The sequence below is a fragment of the Daldinia childiae genome (genome assembly GCF_008694065.1).
Source record: "Daldinia childiae strain JS-1345 chromosome Unknown Scaffold4, whole genome shotgun sequence".
NCBI classification, from domain to species: domain Eukaryota; kingdom Fungi; phylum Ascomycota; class Sordariomycetes; order Xylariales; family Hypoxylaceae; genus Daldinia; species Daldinia childiae.
In genome coordinates, this window is record NW_022984645.1 from 2,334,441 (window position 1) to 2,357,477 (window position 23,037).

Genomic DNA, 23,037 nt, shown 5'->3' on the forward strand with positions numbered 1-23,037 from the left:
TTACTTATAATAAACTATAGTAGAACCACCGAAATCAGGTTTAGGTTCCAGCAAGTCCAAGCTCTGACTTCAACCCCTAGGACTTATTTCTTGGGGGTTTCTTTCTGTTCTTTCTGTATTTCCCGTCTTTCTTGCGGTTGCTGATACTCCTGCTCCAGCATCTCTTCCACGAATTGCTTCTGCATTTCTTCCTCTGTTTCCACACCTTCTTCTACCTGGTCATACTTTTCGTTTATGTTAGTGAAGACGTCCCAAAGTAACTTGCACTTGTCACAATCCAGGACCCTCGATCCCAAGAAATTGACTTCTAGTTTCGGACAATACCTAGTACACGCCAATCGATTGTCACAGAAATTATAGTTACCGTAGTGTTTCGATACGTTCCCGCACGTCCCACACATTACTTGGGCCATGTCGCAGTGGCACATCTTAGAATACGTATATGGTGGTGTATAAAGGGTTGCTGAGATTGGTAACCAGCGTTATGATGATTAAATAAAATTACCGGATATGCTATTTGTGATGAGTATATCGTGATGGTTGGTGAAGATAATAAAAAAAATAAAGGAGGCATATCAAATTTAAATAATCGTTATATCAATAACCTTGTTGCCGAAAGGGAATTGTACTGGCTCGGGTATTATGGTGTTATGTGGTTCTACTACAATACCTTAGCTTTAAACAACCGATAAACAACATTAGTTACGTCTCAGGAGATTAGTTTATGAACATCGTTGAAATAAATAGCTGAGAGACTATTACCCAATGCATTACCTGGCTTCTCTCCTGCCCCACGAAGCTCAGTCAGGTGATTTAGTTACTCATACAACTTGTATATCGCTGTTCTCACTAGATATTTCACAATACCTTCACACTGTCCTGGGCTTATTCAATCCTTGTGTTAGCGGCTCTGCCCGCGCTCCATGGTTGAATCATATGACGTCCTCTTATAAAACACCTAAAAATTAAGGAGAGATATATCTCTAAATACTATATTGATGATATCGTCGCCATAATTCTTTATATAAATGTAACTTAAAACGATCAAGTTGGGGTATACGTACTAAACTGCAAGGGAGATGGCTTCCCTCCCTGATTGGCCTGCTTGAATTCAAGTGTGATAGTACAGTCATTCCTACCCTACTATTCGCCTCTCAACCAAGCCTTCTTAGGCTTGAAATCTCGTTAGTTACTCCGGCCCGCGGCATGTTAAGCATTATTCACTCGAACCACAACCCCAATCCGATATCGATAGGAAATAACCTTCATGTATTCAAATCGGAGTAGGCAATGATGATGATTTAAGGACTATAGCCGAAGCCACGGCGGGGTTAGGCTCCTATCATGAAGAAGCGTGATGTTAATTTTCCGCCTCTTACCTCATGATTATCGCCACGACATTGCTGAGAGAAGGCGTAGTATTGATTGATCCGATCAGTTTGACCTACTAGGGCAAATTAATGATTGCGAGAAAAGGGGGGCGGGGAGGGGGGTTCCGTCGCTGGACATGTGTATTTTGCGGGGATCGAGAAGACTCGCGCATGCATGCTGGCCATTCTCGGCTTCAATAATGTTCACAAGTTCAGATCTTACACTCTCAATAATTAATCTACCTGATCACTACTAATATCGAACTTGTATAGCCCCTTATTTTCTCACCGAGTAACGGACCTACGGTAGGTATCGAGCCTGTTACAAATGTACGTAGGGGCCTAACCTTCTTTTCCTACTAGAACTGCGATCCTAGACAACTTCGTGAGTTTACCACCTGCATCGCCAGCGATCCATCTCGCAGGCCGTCGCATTTCAAATCGTATTTATGACGCTACCATATACGCTGTGGGGCTATCTGTGCTTGTACCTAATATCATAGAACGAGATTTCGAGCAGGTGTGGTGGACCATTGTCGCTGTAGGTATGCCGTGAAATGATCCGGTACCCATCATTCCTAACCCCGATGATATCATCGTGAAACCCTTCCGTGCGTAGTGAGAACAAAATAATAGCAACTGAGAGCCTAATCGGGAGCTCCTGAACCACAGGATTAGCTGGAAGACTTAATACAGATAGGTCGCGGAGAAAAGTCTGTCAAAACTATCAAAAGGATTACAAAATGAAAGACGGACTTAGAAATTAGCTACAAAGATATTCGGATGCTTGTGGAATGAATCGATCTCAACTAATATTACGTTTAAATTCGTGTATTATGTAGGTGAGTAATGATAAAAGTTTAACTGTCTGACATAGCCGCCAATTATCCAAATTTAAACTTCTTCTCCAATATAAAGTAACCAAAGGAGAAATTTAGAAATGTATCTTTTTTCCAATATACATCATATCAATGCCTGTCTCAATGGAGAGAAATGTTGGAAAGTTTGGTTTTAGCAGGTCAGAACTATAGCAAAAGTTCCACTGCATTGACCTAGATAGGTACTCCCATTTTACTCTAAGTGTGCAAGAGTGAAGCGAATAACATGAGTAGGTTAAACCTCGATCTCTAAGTCAGCCAATAGTAGACCCGTCGCAGACGTGGAGGGCTAGCCGATGTGGTCCTCTGGCTGGTGTTCGTATGTCACTCGCGGGTTGGAAGGCGGGCCAAGTTCTCGTCATCGCTTCCCAAAGGCAGTCTCAGCCGATCGCCGGAGGATGGTGTCCGGGGTTAAGCTGAGAGCTAATAGATAGGTGAGTAGTAGCGGAAGGTGAGAGTAAGAGGTAGCTAAGTAGTACGATGTATCCAAAATGGCTGGAAAGGACAACACGAAGATTGTAGGAGTAATCGGTAGGCATGGGGGATTGGAGGGCTGCCTATGGGTGGAGGGGTAGCCGAAGGATGTGAGAGTAAAAGGGGATGTCCAAATATATATACTATTTGGGCGGTGTAATTACAGTTTGATGTGAACTATTCCTGACATGCCTTTTAAGTCGAAGGTTGTGGTCTGTTGGTTCCTAAAGTTACGTTTGAAAGTACGCGTGTACCTCTTCTTGATTTTGATACGTTAGGTACCTCATAGATGATTTTGATATTGATCTTGACTTTGAGGCTCTTTCAGTGGGTCTGGTTGGGGATAAGGTTCGAACCTTAAAGCTTTGCAGCATTAACTGACCAATCATAGATCCTTGTCATATCCCGAAATGGAATTAATTCACTAGCGAGGGCCAGGTACCTAGGTAGGTATTTTATTTGATCGTCCTGGACAACATTCGAACCTTCGCTAAGGAGCTACATATTTTCAACTTTTAATTGTATCTCATGTACATTGAATATTTAGAGTTAAATGCGTTCTTCATACTTTGGTATGTTAGATAAATAGAGACATGCACGTGATCCGAGGCTTCAGTGTTACTTCTCGCACTTACAAGAAAGCTAAGACAGATCTCTTAGTGAGATAACGTCAGTTGGACGGATTGGAGCCTATGTCATCTAATATCTTGCACGACATAGGGTACATGGTAAGATATAATACATTAGGGCTCATAAGGGTGCCATCACTAACTTTGAGCAATTCCCTTTTAAACCATGTTCTTGGGCATACACATATGCACATTAACTTCTCACCGCGAGTCTTCCCCCATGAAGTAGTTCGTTTTGTGAGCAATTCGGTTATCTCTTATATGTCAAGGTTAATATATGAGCTGTAATTCACCCACAAACTCGAGCAGGGGGTCTGAATGGTTCATTATCTTGAGCATGATTATGTGAAGACCTCGTCGACTACTTCAAATACTACCCCAAGCCAATTCGGAAGTCGGTAGGTATAACGGACGGCGCTATCTCACCTAGGCATGACTTGAGCGACCGGCCTCGGATACTCGTGAAAAGTTCTACTTTATGAAGTGTGCTTATAGAAACTCGAGCATGATTATCCAAGAGTCCCACACTGACATATTGAAGGAGCCAAACTTGTTGGTTCTAGACTCGAATACAAGGCCACGACGTATCAAATATTAGAATTGATAATAGTAAGGGGGTTTAATCTGGTGTATATTGGTTCGTATTATATCTCCTATTATGGTGACGGGTTGAGTATGAAGGACGATAGGAATCGCAAGCCCGTCGCTTCCGTGTCTAGCTCTCAACGGCTACAAATCTGAGATGCGTTGCTCGCTTGGGCATTACTTTCAACATCACCTTCCTCAACTGGTCGCTTCCTCGCCGTTGGATACTGGACTTTGCGATCCCAGGCCTCCAACGACCAGGGGCTGCGCAGAAAGTTCTTGAGCTCGTGAAGGAGTAACTTGGTGTTATCGCGACCGAGGAAATCTTTCAACATTTCTTCCGCTTGCCCTTGGCTTCCTTGAATATCTACAGTCTTTAGGATAGCGATTATATACTCAAGCAGAAATTCGGCGTTATTCGCACGTCTTCTCGTCATCGCATCGTCGCTGGATTGCGCGGTGGGTGGAGTTCGAAGGAATTCAAAGACTTGTAGTTCCCTCCTGAGCCATGTTCGCGCCCTTGATATCATCTCGGGATCGGATTCGAACACTTGTGGAGTTAAATCTCGATAGCCCGATCTTTGGTTCGATCCGACGTGTAGGGAGTAGAGTTGATTGCGATAGACATCTTGCCGGCGGAGAATAGCTTCGTTAACAGTTACCCGCCGCGGAGGCGCTTCTTCGTATCGTCGACGGTTTGGTCTCGAAAACGCATTTCGTGGATGGTAGATTTGAGCATGCGACTGTAGGGGTTGTTTTGATGACGCCTTCGGGGGCGGAACTAGGTATACCCTACTTTTCGCATCAGGGCTATCGTTTTCGAAATCGTACCAGACCTCATCGACATTGCTCTTGCAAAGAGGGCATTTCTTCTGCTGCTCTAGCCAACTAAGAAGGCAGAGGTAATCGAAGTTCCGATGACTGCAAGGCCTGGCCTCGCAGATCTCGGTGATGCTATCGAGGCAGATGACGCAGCATGTTTCGTTTGGATTATCGGCTTCGGGTTGTTTCTTTGACAATGCTACCTCTACAAGAGTATTTTGGAGTATTTGAGATTGTATATCGGTCGCATCTAAATTTACGTCCATATAGATAGGAAGTGATGCTGTGAGTAGGAGCAGTAGGTACGGAATGTTGTAACCAGTTGAAAATAGCCTCGATGTTTAGAGGCAATTTAGTTACAAACAAATGGCGATTGACAGGGATAAACAAGATACGAAAGTACAAGAGTACAAACAATGGCTCGGTTTCCACTATAGCGGCATTCCGAATTGCTGACGTAATGACTTCCCCTTAAGGTGGGTATGTACATGTACTAAGGTAGATCATTTAAAGTGCCCCACTAGATTGTCCCGCGTCGCGTTCCATTAAAGCTTGTCGCGTTTTAATGGATTAACCTTCCCTATCAAAAACATTCCCTACTCTCAAATCCATTATTTTGCAACAATTATTAACAATTTACGCAGCGTTTACGAATAGCACTGTTTAAACTCATATCTTAGTTAAGATGGATGAAAGTGAAAGACATCAATATGAAGAGACTTGCAAGCAACTACGCGTCGACCTTAAGCACTTCGAGGCCGACTGGGCAAACCAGAATGCCGGTGCAAAGCCGGGGCGCGAGGATATTAAGAAAAATCCAGAAATAGGTTAGATTTGACCCGGATGATGGACTTTCAATTGGGAATGAGAACTAATTGGTATCTTATTCAGCTCGAAAATATAAAAAGTACAACCAAGTCCGTGATATCTTAGCTGGCAAACTCCCTCCCGCCAAAGCAAAGGCGAAGGAATCATCAAGTTCTCGGAAACGTGAGCCGGAAGAAGCTCTCGCAGTGACGCCCTCGAAACGGTCAAAGCCAGCTGAGACACCTTCCCATATACGGGAACGAATCATAGATCCCGAGATGTTTGAGACGCCATCCTCGCGGAAACTGTTTAGCCCTGCTGTTCCTACTTCAATTGGACCTACCCCCCAAAGAGATGGACGTATCCTGGGCTTATTTGATTTGTTGGAAGAGACGACGAGAACACGCCTTCAAGAAATAGAACTGGCGAATTTTTGAAAGATGGTGCGATCCAAGCTACTCCCAGCAAAAATGCTACTAGTGAGAATATCGGCGATGCTATCAAACTGGATAAAACTCCTGTGTCGGGCAAGCGCACAACACTTTTTATGACACCTTCGCGACGAGATAGCAATGCTCCTCTAGGCAGAACTCCCAGTTCGATCCGCAAGTTGCAATTGACTACACCATCTTTTCTCAGGAGGGCACCCCTGGCAACAGTGGACGAAAACGGCGATTACATAGCTCCTGCACCCCTACGCCTGCCACGCAAGCCTCTAGGCCGTAGTCTCAGCAGCGCAGTGGCGAGTCTACGTAAGCTAGAGGAAGAAGCACTAGATGACGATCTCGAAGCCTTACGCGAGGCAGAGAATGATGACAACTCATCAGCCACTACGAAGCCAGTAAAGAAGAAGGAGGATATCCTCGAGCCAGATAGTCAGGCCCCAGCCTTCTTGGGGATTTGACGATGAGGATCTTTACGATAGTGCACCTGAAGAGCAAGTAGGGCGTAGCGGACAGCCCCTGAAGGTATACAAAAAGAAAGGACAGAAGAGGACTACGCGAAAAGTCAACATGAGGCCAACCAGGAGCAAACGGCCACAGCAGCCTGCGCAAGAACAACCGGGAACAGATGATGAAGGCGACGTCGTGCCTGAGACGCAGGCAAACCTGACGAAGGGTGGCGATAGTCCACCGCTAGACTTGGGATCCGACTCTGAATCCGACTTCATAGAAGATGAAGGTCAAGAGCCCAAGGAGACGAAGCATGTAGAGAGAAGAAAAAGAAGACGGAAAAGAAGGATGGCAAAGTCCAAAAGGTTGCTAGGAAGGTCAACGAGCTAGCCCATGCCAACTTCAAGAGGCTAAAGCTAAAGAATCATGGAGCAAAGGGACCTCCGTCTGGGTTTGGGGGTAGATTCAGGCGCCGTAGATGAGCAGACAAGTTACTGACACTGCCGTATTAAATGATTATGATGACGCTTGTTAATAATTATTTATATGAACCTTTCCATATTGTTGCCGTATGTCTTTTGTTCTATACCGTTGCTTACTGAGATAAGGGGGCCGACCCAAGACGGCATAAATGTAACCCCACTGTCAATCGACAGGGCTCTATCTGCTCCAGAATCAAATATTTATGTAAGTCCGAAAATATTTATATTCATCAACGCGTACTGCCTCGGGGGGCGCTTATAGTCTTAGAATGCGCCTAGCGCATTATATTACATAATCAGCCGAATTACTATAATAGAACTCTAACCCAAAACTTGGATCCTGTGTATTTACTAGCTTCAATGTAGATAAAATGTGATTCAATCGAAGTATCTCTTAATTTTTCTATTGATACTTAATATTGCATTTCACTTGTAGATATGAATTTGTTACGACCTACGATACAATCAACAAAACCTAAGTGCTCTGAAGTGCACCTATCACGGGTAAACCTCGGATCAAGGGACTTAATAACTGAATAAGTCAGCTATGGAATCTACCTGAGATAGCTGGGATAGCCAGCCATCTGAACTATCGTAGATATTTTGGATAGTTGGCGATCTAAACTATTCAATAGAATATATGGACGGAAGAATGAATATAAGAAGGGAAGATCTCCTTGTGTATCATTCATTCTACAGTTATCAATCTAAGCCTAAACCTAGTATCTACTTACTACTTAGGGGAAGGACTCCAAGCCTTCCTGACGAACACTCAGCATTATCAGTTTTACGACCTTGATTCGTATTGTTACTGTTTACCTAAAAGTAAGAACCTAACGATACTATACTTTAACGTACCTAAGTATAGGTTTGTCACAGAATTAAAGTTGTGCTATGAAATGTATCACTCATACCCAATACGAAATTTCATTTAACCTATATCCCCTAACAATTTCCATATCTTTAATGTCTAGTAAAGTCTTGTATGAAAAGTCCTTGGTAGTGAGACTAAGATGTGAAAAAGAAAGCTTCGTTAAATCATCAACTGACTGAGTAAAGACCACATGATACCGGGGCATGGTCCCAAATAAGGACCACGACGAAATAGACAAGATACGTAAAGCTTAGGCAAACACGTGCCTTAATGAATGTGTAGCAGAATTCCATAGTAATATAAAAGAATGTGTGCCATCTCTCCACATACGAGTCAATATAGCATACTTATGCTAGCCATAACATTGCCCACATCATAGTAGGGTACTATGAGGCCGAGAATAGGTTAATACGCGGACTGCCATATGGTAATCCATGTAGGACTAATGTCTTCTTATATCTCATGGTCCAACAGTCTTATTTCTTCTCATCAAACTGGGCTCCGAATCCTAGTAGATCTTGGTCAATGTTGGTGTTGTCGTTCTGTGTGTCTACGGGTGCGTCGTCAGACCCCGGAGCGTCTGGTAGGTCAGGCACAGGCGAGCCCCTGGTTGACCCAGTGCTATCACTCGTCATCCCAGAATTGTCATACCTATGTAGAAAATCACGAAAATATTAGAATTGATTCATAGGTACTAGGGGGGGGGTTGTGTTTATCTGAATGAGTGATAAGCTTACGAAGTGGTCTCTTGGCCACCAGAGGACGAAGTGTGCGACATTATAAGTTATTGAGTAGTGATATATATATTGTATGTGTGTGCGGGTAGGTGGATGGGTGTAGTTGTTTACGTATCGGGATATATAAGTTAGACTTTGGCTGTAGTAGAGATAGTAAGAATAATCGAATAGGTAGGTTTGGTGACTGTATGGTTTTTAATTGTAGAGAAAAGGATGAATATGTTTATGAAGGTCTAGAGAGAATATATAAGCTCTAAGAAAGAGGTATATGCAGCCGAATGTTAGAGTTAATCTTATTTCATTCCGCTGGTTAATAGGTATAATAGGCATGAGGTCCTACTTGAATGTATATACGATATTTAAATATTCATAGCTTCATTGTGTGATTGGCTACAACAGCTTTCTTTGATTGGTTATTATATTTTTGTGTATGGCTTTTATGAATAATATTTGGCGTGTGTCACCATAGGTGTACATGATGTTGTGTAACACTAGGTAGGATGCGAGCCAACTGAACCTATCAACTCCTCCTATTTTTGGGCTTATATTAACCTTGCATAAAATCTTACAATATCTCACCTCTGATAGGTTAATAGGGTTGAATACAAGAAGTTTATACCCAGCCCACTTCCCAGTCAATTGATGTTTAGTCTCCCCCGCCATTGGGCTATGGGTTAACAACCGAACCAGGACTCGACCTAAACCTTTTTCTCATTGTAACATGTAGCAAATCTTCGCTTTTTTTTCTGCCGCTACCTACTGCTATTACTGCTACGGAAAAAGGTAAGTTATATTGAATTACTACTGTATTGGATGCAGCCCTGCGGGCTACACAATATGCCCAAGTTTACATAATTGCGCATGTGCCAATCACTGCCCATTGAGTTACCTTTTTTTTATCCATTTGGGCGAAAAAATATTTCCTATTTCGGCCATGGAAAATTTTCGATACAAGCTGATTTTGCGCTGTCGTCTCTCACAGAAAAGCGTTATTTTAGTCATGTATATGATATAAACAGGTACTTACTTTATGAGAACTTACCTAGGTAGTTGAAGATGAAATTAGAGTGGATCCGTCCGGTGAGCTGTAAAAAGGTGCATAAGTTCGGTAACGGAGATACTTCAAAATTACTATTTTACTCTTTCCTCTGTAGCCTGCATGAATAGGTAGGTTCTATGCAGGCTACGAAGCTGCCGCCAGTGCTGTCAATGGTTGCTCAAACAAGGAATGCGCACGACCTCTGTGACGATTGGGTATCATATGCCCCTACTGTTGGACGCATGCTATTTGTTGCAAATCCGCTCCATGATTTAATTAAACGGCATCAACCATTTGTCTTGCGCCGGTCTTACATGCATCAAGCTACATCCCACTGGTTGCCTGACTGGCCTGAGACGCGAGACGGATTGTATAAAAGAGGCTTCACCGCCTAAAAAAATTTAATTCTTAATTTTCTATCTCTTCCCTTTTTCAAAACTCCACGAAAAATCACCACCTTTATAAGAGGCAATAAAAAATTAGAATGGACTACTCAAACTTTTCAACAGACAACGGCCATAAATTCTTGGATATCCCATATAACCAAAGATGGGAGTATTTGAAGCCTGTTATCATTCAAATGTACTTGGGGGAGAACAACAAAATGAAACGCGTCGCAGAGCGAATGAAGAATGAGTATAGTTTTGATGCCCAGTCAGTATTATATACCTACCTACCTAAGGTATCTATGCCTATTTTGTTGTGCTTAGTAACATGGAAATTACTCAATGGTTAGAATCGGACAATATCAATACCACTTTACAAAATGGAAGATCAAGAAAAGAACAACCACCAAAGAGAAGGATGCTGTTACTAGGGCTCTAGGAAAACTTGTTCACCAAAATGGAGTTACCACCTCGGGTGTACTTGTCAATCAAGGTAAGTTTACAAAAGGTATAGATAAAAAGCAGCTCAAGCGGTATCTCGACCAATGTATCCGCAAAGATGAACCAGTAATACTCTATCCCGGAATGTAAGTAAAATTCGAAATTTTTATAAAGGCCGAAAGTCTGATCTTACTTTTAGATTTGCTCGGTATAACCTCCCGTACGCCGCATTGATTCACAGCCTAAAGGGGGAGAACTGCTTTTCACCGTCCAGCGCTGGCACTTTTACTCCAGAACGTTTGACTATAAACAGTCCACAAGGGAAATCATCTACTTCTGGTCCCCAGGATGCCTTATCACCGCCAATGCAGCTGATAAACCGGAAGACACTATTAGACAGAGCCCGTCTTTTCTTGGAGGGTAGAGATCAGGACTTGATGGCACAGCTAACTACGGATGAAAGAAAGTAAGTTGGTATTCGTTAGATACCTCACACTATAAAGTACTAACCAATTCTTCTGCTCTAGTGCTATAATAGAATGGCTTCACGACTTTTGGAGATACTCCTTCATAACTGTCAAGTATTGGGACGGGCGGCCAAAGACCCAGAATCCGTCCTCTACTAACTTCAAGTCGTTTAATGACATGGTTCCTCCATCACCTACAGATTCCTCTATAGGTCTAGAATCTGATCTATCATCTAGATCTCATTCGATTGCCAACGGCCTGACGCAACTCTGTCGATGGAGTATACACTATGGTATCTCAGACTATGATTCTATATTATCAGATATAGATAGTTCTGAAGATCAATCTGATGTTGATGATAAGTCTAAATGGACTAAGTGGTTAACGAGTAGCTCTATGCAAGATCTCACAAGAACACTAGCTCGGGGACTTCAAGAGAACCAATTTAGTCCAGTTCAAATCAATGAACTTCCATTCGCCATAGATTCAATTTTAAAGGCTGTGGAGAAGTCGCCGGATGAATTGGAGGTAGATGTTTTGGCTTTCGCTATCATGTCACGTAACGTGGATTTCATTTCATCAATCGCCTGGAGTTACATGAGAAAGAATTCAGAAATCATCTCAACCATCTTCCCATTCCATCTAGCAGCAAAATTCCTAGATGGCGCTAAGACTTGCTGCCTCATCTTCCACGAGCTTGTAAATAGCCTACAGGGTTCATCCTCGATAGGTATGAATTATATCGATAGTTCTGGACTTACTGTGCTGGATACGCTTTTCGTCACAATCCTACGGTCGCACAGCAAAGTTTCGCTTGATATTCTGACTGGCGAGTCCGCCGGTCAATCTCAATACGCTGGACAGGAGGTTGACCCCTGTGGTCGATGGGATGCGGATTCGCCTTGTATTCGACAATTGTACGATTCCGGAAGCTCGAAAATCCCACATGAGTGGAAGCACGTATTCTGTCATACTTCAGTACAGGCTATATGCCATTCTATATCGGCAATATTCTCAGTTAAATGGCATCCAGATATTAATACGTCGAGTGGATTGTTCAAAAGGCGATGCAGCTGTTGTGGGCTAGAGTTAACACTTGGGCCACTTCATGCCTTGGTCTTAACAGCGTTCTTCATGGCAAATGATGGAATGCCCGGGGAGAATCTTTTTGGCATGATCTGTTGCCTTGTATGTTTGCTGACTCACCACGCTGATCCATACGCTTCTGTGCAGGTCTCAATTCCCGAGTTACTGGGACGCGGATCAGTGAACAAGTGTCAACATGTAACTATGAACCCAGCAGAATTGGCATCAAAAATCCATTCAGAGAGAGAGGAATCTTGGACCTACGAAGTTAATCGTGGGTGGGGGATTTTTCTTTCTATCCTACGACTAGACCGTGAGAAGAAGAATTACGACGAAGAGGATTCGGACGAAGAGGATCTCGACGGGTGTTTTCATATTCCCAGACCAATATATTCCAATAATCGACAGCTAGGCCACATATGGGCAGCTATACAGGCTGAGCTATTATCGTATCGTCGGCTAAGAGAAGATGACGGTTGGCTATCTACTGACTTCGATATGGAAAAGCTGTGGAGAGCCTTGGAAGATAATAGTGAAGAGCTCCTTCGTGAGTTCGTCGATATCCCGAGCTGCATAATCGGAGAATCTAAGTTGCGGGAATATTCGAGCTGCGGGCATTTCTATGCCGAACATCCATTATGTCCTGTTGATGAGGAAGTATGCGACACATACGGTGATGATTTTGGTGATTGGAAACGCACTAAATTGATTATTCCATGGTGGTATGACTAGTTTTAGGACGTGGAAGTATTAGCAAAATGCTAATATAATAATTGGAGATATTATATTACATTAATCAGTTAGTGCGCTATGTTCTGGCCATTCTGATACCTTCGTAGGGAAGTAGAATACTATGTGGAAACGGCTTCTAGGTATAATCCCAAAAATCCGATTTCAACTTCACGTAAAACTTAACGAGTTTTTAATATTATAACTCAAGACTTATCTTATAACCCTACCCATCCAACTCTAACACGTTAATAACATGAATAAATTCATCCGAGGATACAAGTCAGTGTCTAATAATATGTACCCCTAGACGATAGAACTATTCGCTCAAACCTCACACCCGCAGCCCCTGAGCCATTCCCAACTCCAACACCCTCACAAACCTCCTCACATCCTCCACCGAGCTATAAAACCCAAACGACACCCTCACACCCAACCTATTCATCGTAACGCGCGCACGCCCCGGACCACTAAAATACGCCCCCCACTCCTTCGGCAGCGCCAAAATAGTAATATGCGGCGCGCGTCTCCCCCTTTCCCTCGGACTCACCACGCGTATACCCAACCGATCACACTCCCTCTCCAACGCATCCGTCAGCCCAAACAAATACGCCTCGACATCCGCCGCCCCCAAAACATCCAGGTAAAACCGCGTAAACGCCGCCGCCGCCGCCACGCCCACCATGCTCATATTAGCATGTTCGAACCGGCGCGCATTCGGATGCAACTCCAACGGCTCATCCACCTTGACAACCAGACTCTCGTCGAGATTCCTCACAGCCTCCATACTAACAATCGGCGGCGTCGGGTCGCCTAGCTCCCGGAAAGCCTCGGGCGACACGTACAAAGCGCCGATCCCCGTCGGCGCATTGAGCCCCTTATGCATACTAAACGCCGCAGCCGACACCCCCAAGTCCCGGACGTCGATAGGCGAAAATCCCACGTGCTGCGTCACATCTGCCAAAACATGGATCCCCCGGGGCCTGTACGCGGCGCAGATGCTCTTGACGTCGTTGTGCTGCCCGCCATCAAACGTAATCGAACTAACACCAATAGCGCGGGTCCGGGAATCCACATACGGCCGCAGGGTCTCGGCATCGACGACATCGACGCGGCCCGTGCGCCCGGCCTCGGGAATAGTGGGGACCTGGCGGACCTCGAGGCCGAAGTCGCGCAGGGCGAGCCAGCACAGCGTCTGGTTCGGGTGTTCGGAATCGACGGTGACGACGTTGTCGCCGGGCTGGAAGCGCACGCAGCGGATGAAGCTGCCGAGGGCCTCGGTGGTGTCGCGCGTGAAGGCGATGGCGGACGGGTCGTGGGCGTTGATGCACCGGGCGACTAGGCTGCGCGCTTCTTCGCGCGTCTCCCGCCAGCTGTTGTATGGGTACGTCTCGTATAAGGCCTGCGCCGAGTACCGCGTGATGGCCTCGTGGACGATTAAGTTCGAGGGCGGCGCGGAGGCCGCGTTGAGGAATATGACGTCGTCGTTTTGAGAGACTAGTGGGACTAGATGTCTGTGTGCTGCGAACTTATCCGCCAGTCGCTTTTCTTCGTCCGCGTTGTATTTTGCTGATGGGTTATGCTCGGCATGCTTTGATGAGGCCCGAATAAGCGGATGAGACACCATGGCTGGCGGCTCGATACTGGCGACTCGATAGGATGTTTCAACTTACTTGAAGGCCGTTAAGATTAATGGGGGGGGGAAGGGTAGAGGTAGGCAGTGGGATTAATGAGAGGTAGTTGAAATAAGTTTCGGGATAAATCGAGATCTTCCCTAGATGAGTATATGATTGGTATCGAGTACCATTGCACCATACACCCTCCTATACACGCCTACCAACCCCGCTTCTTCGCATGAGGCCAATCAACACAACTTCATCTATCAAGTATATAGTATACATCGGGCATAGGAAATATAAATATCGCCTCAAAGTTCACAATATATCGTCAAGATTATGACTTCTGTTGAGAATCGAAAATATTTTATAATTAAAATGTTACTTGAAAAGTTAAAATTTTCTATTGGTAAAAAAGGGTATCGACTTTTCCTGCGTTGGTCGTATGCAATATAACATAGGTAAAAATATCAAATTATCAACATGTCCTAAACTCCCTGCTCAATGAATTTGTAAATGCAACACACATATTTAATACCTATTTCCTTTCCATCCTCGATCTAATCTCTTATAGTGGTAACAATCGTATCCGTTACCGTCGTGATCGTTGTCACCGTCTCTTTCTCTGTTACAGTGACAGTAGCGGGGGTAGGTGATGTCATGGATGTAACGCCAAAGTTATTAGGCTTCGTGAAAAAGGGTGCACCCTTTGGATCATCCCCGCTATCACCTCCGATGTCCCCAAGACCAGGAAAGTCGATAATATCCGTCTCGATTGGGATGACGTGGAGGCCAGAATCAGTGGGGGTAGTTTGCACTATTGTCGTTGTAATCGTGGGCGGCAGGGGTGTTTCAATTGGTGAAGAGGTCGAGACTTGGGGGCTGGATGGCGTTACAGTTACAGTTTCCGTAACTATTTTAGGAGGTGACGGAGAGCTTGAGGACCGGGTTGCGGTGCTGAAAGTGGTCGGCACGTAATGGGTAATTGTTACTGTTTTCTCTGACGGTTGAGCAGGAACTGAAGAACTGGTTTCTGAAGAACTTGTTTTTGAAGAGCTCGTTTCTGAAGGGGTTTGTGTAGATGAGCCGAGATTTATGGTGGTCTGAGCCGTCCTGGTGGCTGTCGGTGTGACTGTTACAGTGACTAGAGTGCCATCAAAAGTCTCAGTTTCTGTAGATGAGCCAGCAGAGGTTGAGCTTCCTACGGGAGGTACATCGCCGCCTAAAGCTTTACGAACGGTAGCATCATCCCAGCAACCAATCTGAACGCCCTCAACTGTGGTCATCGGCAAGGCATAACAGGTCAAAGTGTCTGCACAAGGGGTAATCTCAAATGCGCCGGCGCTAGAACATTTTCCAATATTCCCATTAACACAGGCAACTTGACCAACAGCGCAAGCAGATTCCTCAGTCAGGTCGGCGAAGACCTTGTTATAACTCTTTGCATCGGCCAGGTTTCTGGCAAGTACTTCGGGGGAAACTGTCGTCGACGAAGCCGGAATTGAGCTAATGATGGTAGGAACCTGGTCATTTAATGTCCCTGTTGGCGTTACTGGATGAGACACATAAGATGATTTAACAACTGATGCGAATGAAGCAGTAGTCAGTTGGGAGGATGTGGTGACCGATGTAGTGGCTGATGCAGATGAACTTTCTAGACTACTAGCACTCTTACTGCTTGCCAGTGTGGAAGGACTTGCAGCATTTGTGTTAGAATTTACGGACGTGGTGGACTCCGAAGCCGCAGAACTGCTTCTCGTCAACTGTGTCGTTTGGCTCTGCTCGGTCGCCGTCGATTGAGACTTAGTAAGAGATATTACTGAAGATGTTGGCGCAAGGGGAAGAGCCAATGACGTAGACAGAGATAGCCCGGTGGATTCCTGAGATGAGCTCCCAGTCGAGTTCGACGGAGCAGCAACCACGGTTGAACTGGAAACAGCCAAGTCTGCAGTAGACGCGGGAGGACCAATAGGAACTGTAGAAGATGGGAAGAAGTCAAAGGTTGGAATGCTACTACTCTCACTTAATGTAGACGACCGAGATATCGAAGTAGAAGAGCTGGACCCAACCGGGCCTGAGGTGGAAGTCGCACTTGAAGTAACCACAACCAACGATGAAGTCAACCCAGGCGCTGATGTTGTAAATGTCAATGACTGAGATGAAGATAACGTTGACGCTTGGGATGTCTCGCTCGTGATTAAGGTCGAAGAGGTCTCAGTTGATAAGGGAGTAGTCGTCGTGGTAGCGATGCTACTGGTATTCGCGAACCTATAAACCTTTGAAAACCCTAGCGCATCACGCTGTCTCGATCTAAATCTAAAAGTTATTAGTCGGCCACCATCTTGCCGTTCTATATCTTCGATAACGTACCTCTCTCCTCGCCTCAGCGGACCTGCCGCCGAGGCCTCGGAGAATAAGAGGAGGTGTGAAAATAAAACTAAAATGAGCATTTTGAGTATGATTTTTTCTTCTTTTCTGGATTGAAGTGAAATGAAAGTCTATCGGAAAAGAAAAAGGAAATGATTTAAGCGAAAAGGCGAAAGATAGGTTATGACGCCGAAGGCATGGAGGAGCGGCGGCTCATATTATTTGGTGTATGTGATAAAGAGCCTAAGGATCTTAAAAGGAATGCCAAGTATCATTCAAAACCGAACAAGGGGTTGAGTATACGGCACAATAGTAGAGGACAATAGTTATAGTTAATAAAACAGATGACAAAGAAAAGGCAGCGGAAAATAAAGAGCCGCAAATTTACAAGGACGACCAGCGAAATCTAGAAAGGACGATTATAAGCATTGACGATCTTCGCCCGCAGGAGGGAGGGGGAGCTCTCATCTTGTACTAAACACCAGACGGACTGATTATGCACATCTGGCCGTTCCTACGATAAAAATCCTACTGTTGGGTCCACGATTATGACGTTAAGGGACCAGGTTTCGATAAAGTTTCGGCCAAGATGAGATGTCGAACTGCTCGTAACATAAAATTGAGGCCTATCGAGAGGACCAGACGACCAGACGAATCGGGGTAAATCGTCCAATAGAATAGTATTGGACCAGGTGGTTCCGACCACTGGGATAACCCTTGACATGGCAAAACTACTAGTTAATTTTCGTATCGCATGTAGATTGGGTTTAAAGAAAGGTTGGCTAAGCGCTGTCGGGGGGTACTTTTAGTTTGTTCATTTGGTGTTTCGTCAATTGACGATGGTGACGCGCGCTTGTGTATTATTGGTAGCGTTGGTAGCGGCCAATTGATGGTTGGCGGTTACAAGATTTCTGAGCCAATCGTTTAAGCTTCTGCAGAATTACCTGCGGCCGCCTAAAGCAGGAACCCGTCCTTTGAGGCTTGGCTCCATTAACTTTATTGGCTATCGTATATCCTTCTTGCATATAAGTATTTAAGTAGCATCGCGTGAAAACTACATATTCGAAGCCATTTGGGTTCTGTTTGCTTCATTTTACAAGCATAGAAAGATTAAAATCGAGGTTAGGTCGTACAGCGGGTCGAAACGTAAAGTCGGAAAGATATCTCAGTCTAATCACGTGACTTTCACATGATATATTCAAATAAACATTGATTTGCAATTTCGAGATGCAACTTTCTTTAATGCAATAAAGTTATTAGTTATTAAATTATTGCAATGCTATTCATTCATTCAACCATAGCAAAGAATGATAACAGACACGTTAAATCAACCTTCACTATTCAACATCAGGGAAGTTCACTTAGCCGTGTACGTATTTATTTTATTAAAAATCGAAGGGCAGTGCAAAATCTACCCAAAGCCGCTTGCTATCATATTCGGATGTTGGAACCTATGAAACAACACAGTGAACCACACTTTAACCGCCCTTAATATACTCCCCTAAGCTTCTTTATGTACCCTATATAGCCAGGCCTGCCACTCGGAGACCGTATGTTGCACCGCCTAGCTCGGCGAAAACGTATAATCATGAGGTTAAAAAGCAGGTATTTGCAGAATATTAAAAGCACTCCGAATCGTATTCGCGCTTGAAGCCCTTCGCGGCTAATCATAAATGATGCTCCACTGTATATTGTCGGTATGTTGCTCAACGTTGCCCACATCTTGAAAGACCAGCGGCAACAATAGGTTGCTCGATCGGTACAATCCGCTATAGGAGTGTGCAGGCGAATAATCAGACCAGAGCCGACAGACGAGTATTGTGACCTCTTCTATCCCGCCCAATCAGGATAAGTTTCAAACACATCGTATATACGCCCTCTCTCAAGACGGCTGGTCCTGCTCCAACAAAATCTGCTGTAAAGCCTTAAACTTAACAGGTTTAGTTAAAAACTGCGACATGCCCGCATCCATGGCCTCTTGGCGCGTAGCCTCATTGCCGACACCCGTTATGGCAATTATAGTTGACGGTGGCGCAGCAGTAAGTTCCCCTGCTCTTTCCTGTTCAAACTCGCGGATTTGCCGTGTTGCTTCGAGCCCATCCATGACAGGCATCTGTAAGTCCATCAGCACAAAGTCAAAAGGTTCCTTAGTTTCTTTGAATTGAGTAACGGCTTCGAGCCCGTTCATGGCCTCGGCATACGGCAACTTGATCTTCTTCATGAATGTCACCAGGAGCTTGAGGTTGATCGTGTTGTCGTCTACTAGAAGGACGCGAGGTAATCGTCTAATATGATTCCCAGATCGAGAACGGCCGTGCGGGATAGTCGCGGAAGCGGATGGATTACTGATCGTACCGGGATGTAGAAATCCTGCCTGAATGCTCTGATCTAATGGTAGTTTTAACTGTTGCTGATCGGATTTCCATTTTAGAGCTTCGATCGAAGGCCTATATCGACCTTCCGTCTGGTCATATACGACCGCTGAGGCATTCCACCCAGTCTCTGAACTATATCCCCGATTTCGACTGCTCTCGGGAGATGGCGAGGGTGCCCTAGACCGTGCAAGTTCATCCTGATGCTTTAAGCTTTCTTCCACCCGTTGGAGACACTGAAGGAGGACTTTTCCTAGCTTGCGCACGCCTACGGGTTGGCTAATAACTTCGACTATTCTGCCAAGAGAAATTAAATCCTTAACGCCGGCAGCCCGTAGGGCCGCGGCCTCGAAAGCGTTCGTGCAGACGATAAGCAAAGCCGCTTCTTTACCCGTATAGCCCATCTCCTTTCGCTTGATGTGTTGTCTTACCAGGAGTTCTATCGGTGGTGGCTCAGCATATATGTAAATAGCTGTGTCTGGGTCGGTATCGACAGTCCTGCTTTCGATAACATCCATGTTGAACCATTCCCGACAGATACTAGAGATGGAGAGTTCCAGTTTGGGCAGCTCTCCATTGATATGGGTACCAAGAAGGGGATCCAAAATGCACACCTTTTTCCCTGCCGTAACCTTCATAACCTCGCGCTGGATATCATCTTGGACTCCACCGCAAGATCCACTGGCGTCAGCAGTCTTCATCGGAATAGTGATATTAACGTGTGTCCCAACCCCCTTTTCGCTGTCAATTTTGATCTTTCCATCCATGTTTCTCACGATTTGTGACGTGATAGAGAGCCCAAGTCCCGTACCCGGTGTAAATGAGTCTTCTTGGGAAAAAGGTTTGAAAATATGATTTGCGAGGAAGTTCTTCGACATACCGATACCGGTATCCTTTACAGAAAGATCCACCTCGTAATTCGACGGCGTGATTTCCTTTGCCTCCAATGAGACGTCGATGCTACCGGTTCTGCAGTATTTGATAGCATTTCCGACCACATTCATTATCACCCTCCTAAGGCCACCCGTTTGTCCTTGCAGATGCCAAGATGCCAATCGTTGGATATGAAGTATCAAGAAGACCTTTCCTGAGAATTTTACACTGCCAGAGTGAACCTGTTCTTCAGTTGTCGATGTATCATCGATACTCATCGACTTTATTTCCGCAGATGCCTCGTCGACAGGGTCGTGTTGTCGGAGGTTGATTTTGCGAAATGTCTGGCCGGCGAAGACCGCTTCGACGACTTCCTCTAAAAGGAGGGCAAGATCGAAATTTGTCGATAGAGGTTCCCCAACGTCGCGCGATCCTTTCCATATTCTCCTTTCCTTTGGGGAGCTAAGTCGCGCGCTCGCACGGTTCAAGTTGTTGATTTTTGCGTAATCTAGGAGGTGGTCGATGGTATCTAACAGTGTCTTGCCACATGTTTCAATTGCGCCGATTAGACTCGTTTGGTACGCTGAAGTCATAGTATCTTCTAAGAACTCTAGGCTTCCCAGCATTCCGTGTAGCGGAGAACGCAAGTCGTGAGAGATGGAGGCAATGAACGTAGACTTGGCAATATTCGTGTTTAAGACCTCCATGCTCGCCACCTCGCTCATCATGCAGGATCCAAAGGTTTTAAAGTAGGGCAATGCATCGTCGGGATCGCCCATCTTGAAGTCGTCGCCCCAAATAAAGCCTGCCGCAAACCATTGGCCTTGGGCGTAATTGAAAAGGGGAAGGAATATCAGCCATTTCGCATTTGGTATGCTGCTGAGAAGCTCTCGCGGTAATAGCATATGGGGTTGGTCTTCTATATCCTGTGTTGACGTGTTTAAAGCTGTGTAATTGGAGCCTCCACCTACAACTACTTCGTCGAGCGTCATGCTGTGATGAGATACGATGCGTCCCTTATTCAAGTAGAAACATTTTCCAAACGGATAGCGCATAATGAATTTCTTGAGATTTTTGCGCTTGATCATCCCCTGCGGAGACCCGTCGCCATCACTGCCAAGGACGTCAGCCATTTCATCCAGTCGATCGCCGAAAGCAATCTGAGATAATGTGGATCCGTGTCCAGGAGATGAATCATCTTCTCCTTCCTTGTCGGCGTCGGCTTCTTCGTCCTCTGTTGACTCGAAATTGACATCCGAAGATGCGGTTGGATCGGTACCATTTGGAGGCGACATTACTCCCTCAGACTGACCAAAGAACAGGCCCGATGCAGCGTCGGTAAATACACATCCCGTAGCTCTGGCTTGCTGGCATAATAACTGCGAAGCCTGCGTAAAAATCCTACGCATGCTATCCTTCGACGAGTCGGGAGCTTCCTTGCCTTGAGAATCGCTAGCCCTAGTGAATCGAGGCCCTCGGTTCATTCGAGCCTCGCTATACGTAGAGGCATCCCTAGTAGGGGAAATAGAAGTGTGCGCCAAATTTGACCCCGGCTTTCTAGGCCGCCCTCGTGGAGGATCTATTTGAGGGTCGGTTGCTCTCACATCCAATTGGTGTTTGGTGCTCGGCACCTGTATGGAGCGATCAGTATTGCTCAGTTGGAACTTGTACTCAGATAAATCTTCCAAGAAGTAAGAGATACCCCTCATGAAATCTCTCTCTGAAACGCGGCCCATTGTATCCACTGCAAACTTGGTTAGTAAATCTTATATCGAATGTACTTGAAAGTTGGGTAAGTGAAAGATCATGCGATGGGAACATCTATTTCTGAAGTAGATGCCGTAGAATAGATGGTAATTCTCTAGGCTACTTACTAACCCTCTCAAGATGATCAGCAACAATTTGAGCGACATCTTCCATAAACAGCGCTTCGTCAAGACTGAGGCCCTGGGGTTGTGGTCGAATATCAGAAACGGCATAAACGCCAATTGCGTGCCCTTGTTTGGTGACTATCGGTACGCCTGCGTAAAATCTGACGCTAGCTCCAGACGTCACGTATGACCGGTATTAGTGCTGTCTACACAAGTTCGACGTAGCACCCCTAAGGGGATGCTACGCATTGATTAAAGAAACGGGTAAAATTTAGGATTTAACCGAGATTTACCCTGTACATATAATTTTATTAAGAATCCCATATAATTTAAATATATCTTTTTTAATATATATATTTTCTTTATAATAATATTTTATAATTTATATAATTATATAATTATATTATACTTTTATTATAATATATATTTATATATTAATTTATTATAATTTTTTATATTTTACTAATTTATTATAATTATTTATATTTTAATATTTATTTACGTATTAATTTCTTATATTTTAATATATATTTATATATTAACTTATTATAATTTATTATAATTATTTATATTTTAATATTTTCTTATATATTAATTTTTTATATTTTAATACATATTTACATATTAATTTATTATAATTCTTTATATTTTATTAATTTATTATAATTATTTATATTTTAATATCTATTTATATACCAATCTTTTATATTTTAATATATATTTATATATTAACTTATTATAATTATTTATATCTTAATATTTATTTACCTATTTATATATTTAATTTAATTTATTTTTATATTATATAATTTATTAGAAAATATTTCTACATATTTAAACCCTTATTCCCTTATTATATATTTAAATATATTTAATAAATATATAAAAGGTTAATAATTAATAATTAACCTTTAAAAAGATTTTAATTACGGTAATATGATTATAAAAGGCTTTGATTATAGGTTAAAGGTTTCAAATAAATTTTAATTATAGATTAAGGGCTTTAAATAGATTCTAATTACGGTGTAAAGGTTTCAAATAGACTTTAGTTACAGGTTAAGGGCTTTAAACAGACTTTAGTTATGGTGTAAAGGCTTCAAACAAACTTTAGTTACAATATAAAGGCTTTAAATAGATTCTAATTGTAGGTTAGGGGTTTCAAATAGATTTTAATTACAAATTAAGGGTTTTAAATAGATTTTAATTATAATTTTAAAGTTATATAATATATAATAATT

General features: G+C 43.8%; 5 protein-coding genes across 5 annotated transcripts; 1 reads left to right on the plus strand and 4 right to left on the minus strand.

Annotated features, from left to right (window-relative positions):
- Positions 1–4,073: 4,073 nt before the first annotated feature.
- Positions 4,074–5,024, minus strand: GL218_04951 (putative RING finger protein C16G5.03; the record flags this gene model as incomplete). The annotated part of the gene is made up of 1 exon (XM_033581583.1): positions 4,074–5,024. One exon carries the CDS (start codon positions 5,022–5,024, stop codon positions 4,074–4,076), a length of 951 nt encoding a protein of 316 aa, XP_033435337.1.
- Positions 5,025–5,443: 419 nt separating this feature from the next.
- Positions 5,444–6,469, plus strand: GL218_04952 (DNA replication regulator SLD2; the record flags this gene model as incomplete). Its single annotated transcript, XM_033581584.1, has 3 exons — positions 5,444–5,585; positions 5,650–5,925; positions 6,006–6,469. The coding sequence occupies 3 exons, from the start codon at positions 5,444–5,446 to the stop codon at positions 6,467–6,469; spliced, it is 882 nt and encodes a 293-aa protein (XP_033435334.1).
- A 6,565-nt stretch (positions 6,470–13,034) lies between these two features.
- GL218_04953 (uncharacterized protein) lies at positions 13,035–14,327 on the minus strand (the record flags this gene model as incomplete). Its single annotated transcript, XM_033581585.1, has 1 exon — positions 13,035–14,327. One exon carries the CDS (start codon positions 14,325–14,327, stop codon positions 13,035–13,037), a length of 1,293 nt encoding a protein of 430 aa, XP_033435335.1.
- A 549-nt stretch (positions 14,328–14,876) lies between these two features.
- On the minus strand, positions 14,877–16,766 carry GL218_04954 (putative prefoldin subunit protein; the record flags this gene model as incomplete). The annotated part of the gene is made up of 2 exons (XM_033581586.1): positions 14,877–16,626; positions 16,687–16,766. The coding sequence occupies 2 exons, from the start codon at positions 16,764–16,766 to the stop codon at positions 14,877–14,879; spliced, it is 1,830 nt and encodes a 609-aa protein (XP_033435332.1).
- A 1,799-nt stretch (positions 16,767–18,565) lies between these two features.
- GL218_04955 (Peroxide stress-activated histidine kinase mak2) lies at positions 18,566–21,412 on the minus strand (the record flags this gene model as incomplete). The annotated part of the gene is made up of 1 exon (XM_033581587.1): positions 18,566–21,412. The coding sequence occupies one exon, from the start codon at positions 21,410–21,412 to the stop codon at positions 18,566–18,568; it is 2,847 nt and encodes a 948-aa protein (XP_033435333.1).
- Positions 21,413–23,037: the final 1,625 nt, after the last annotated feature.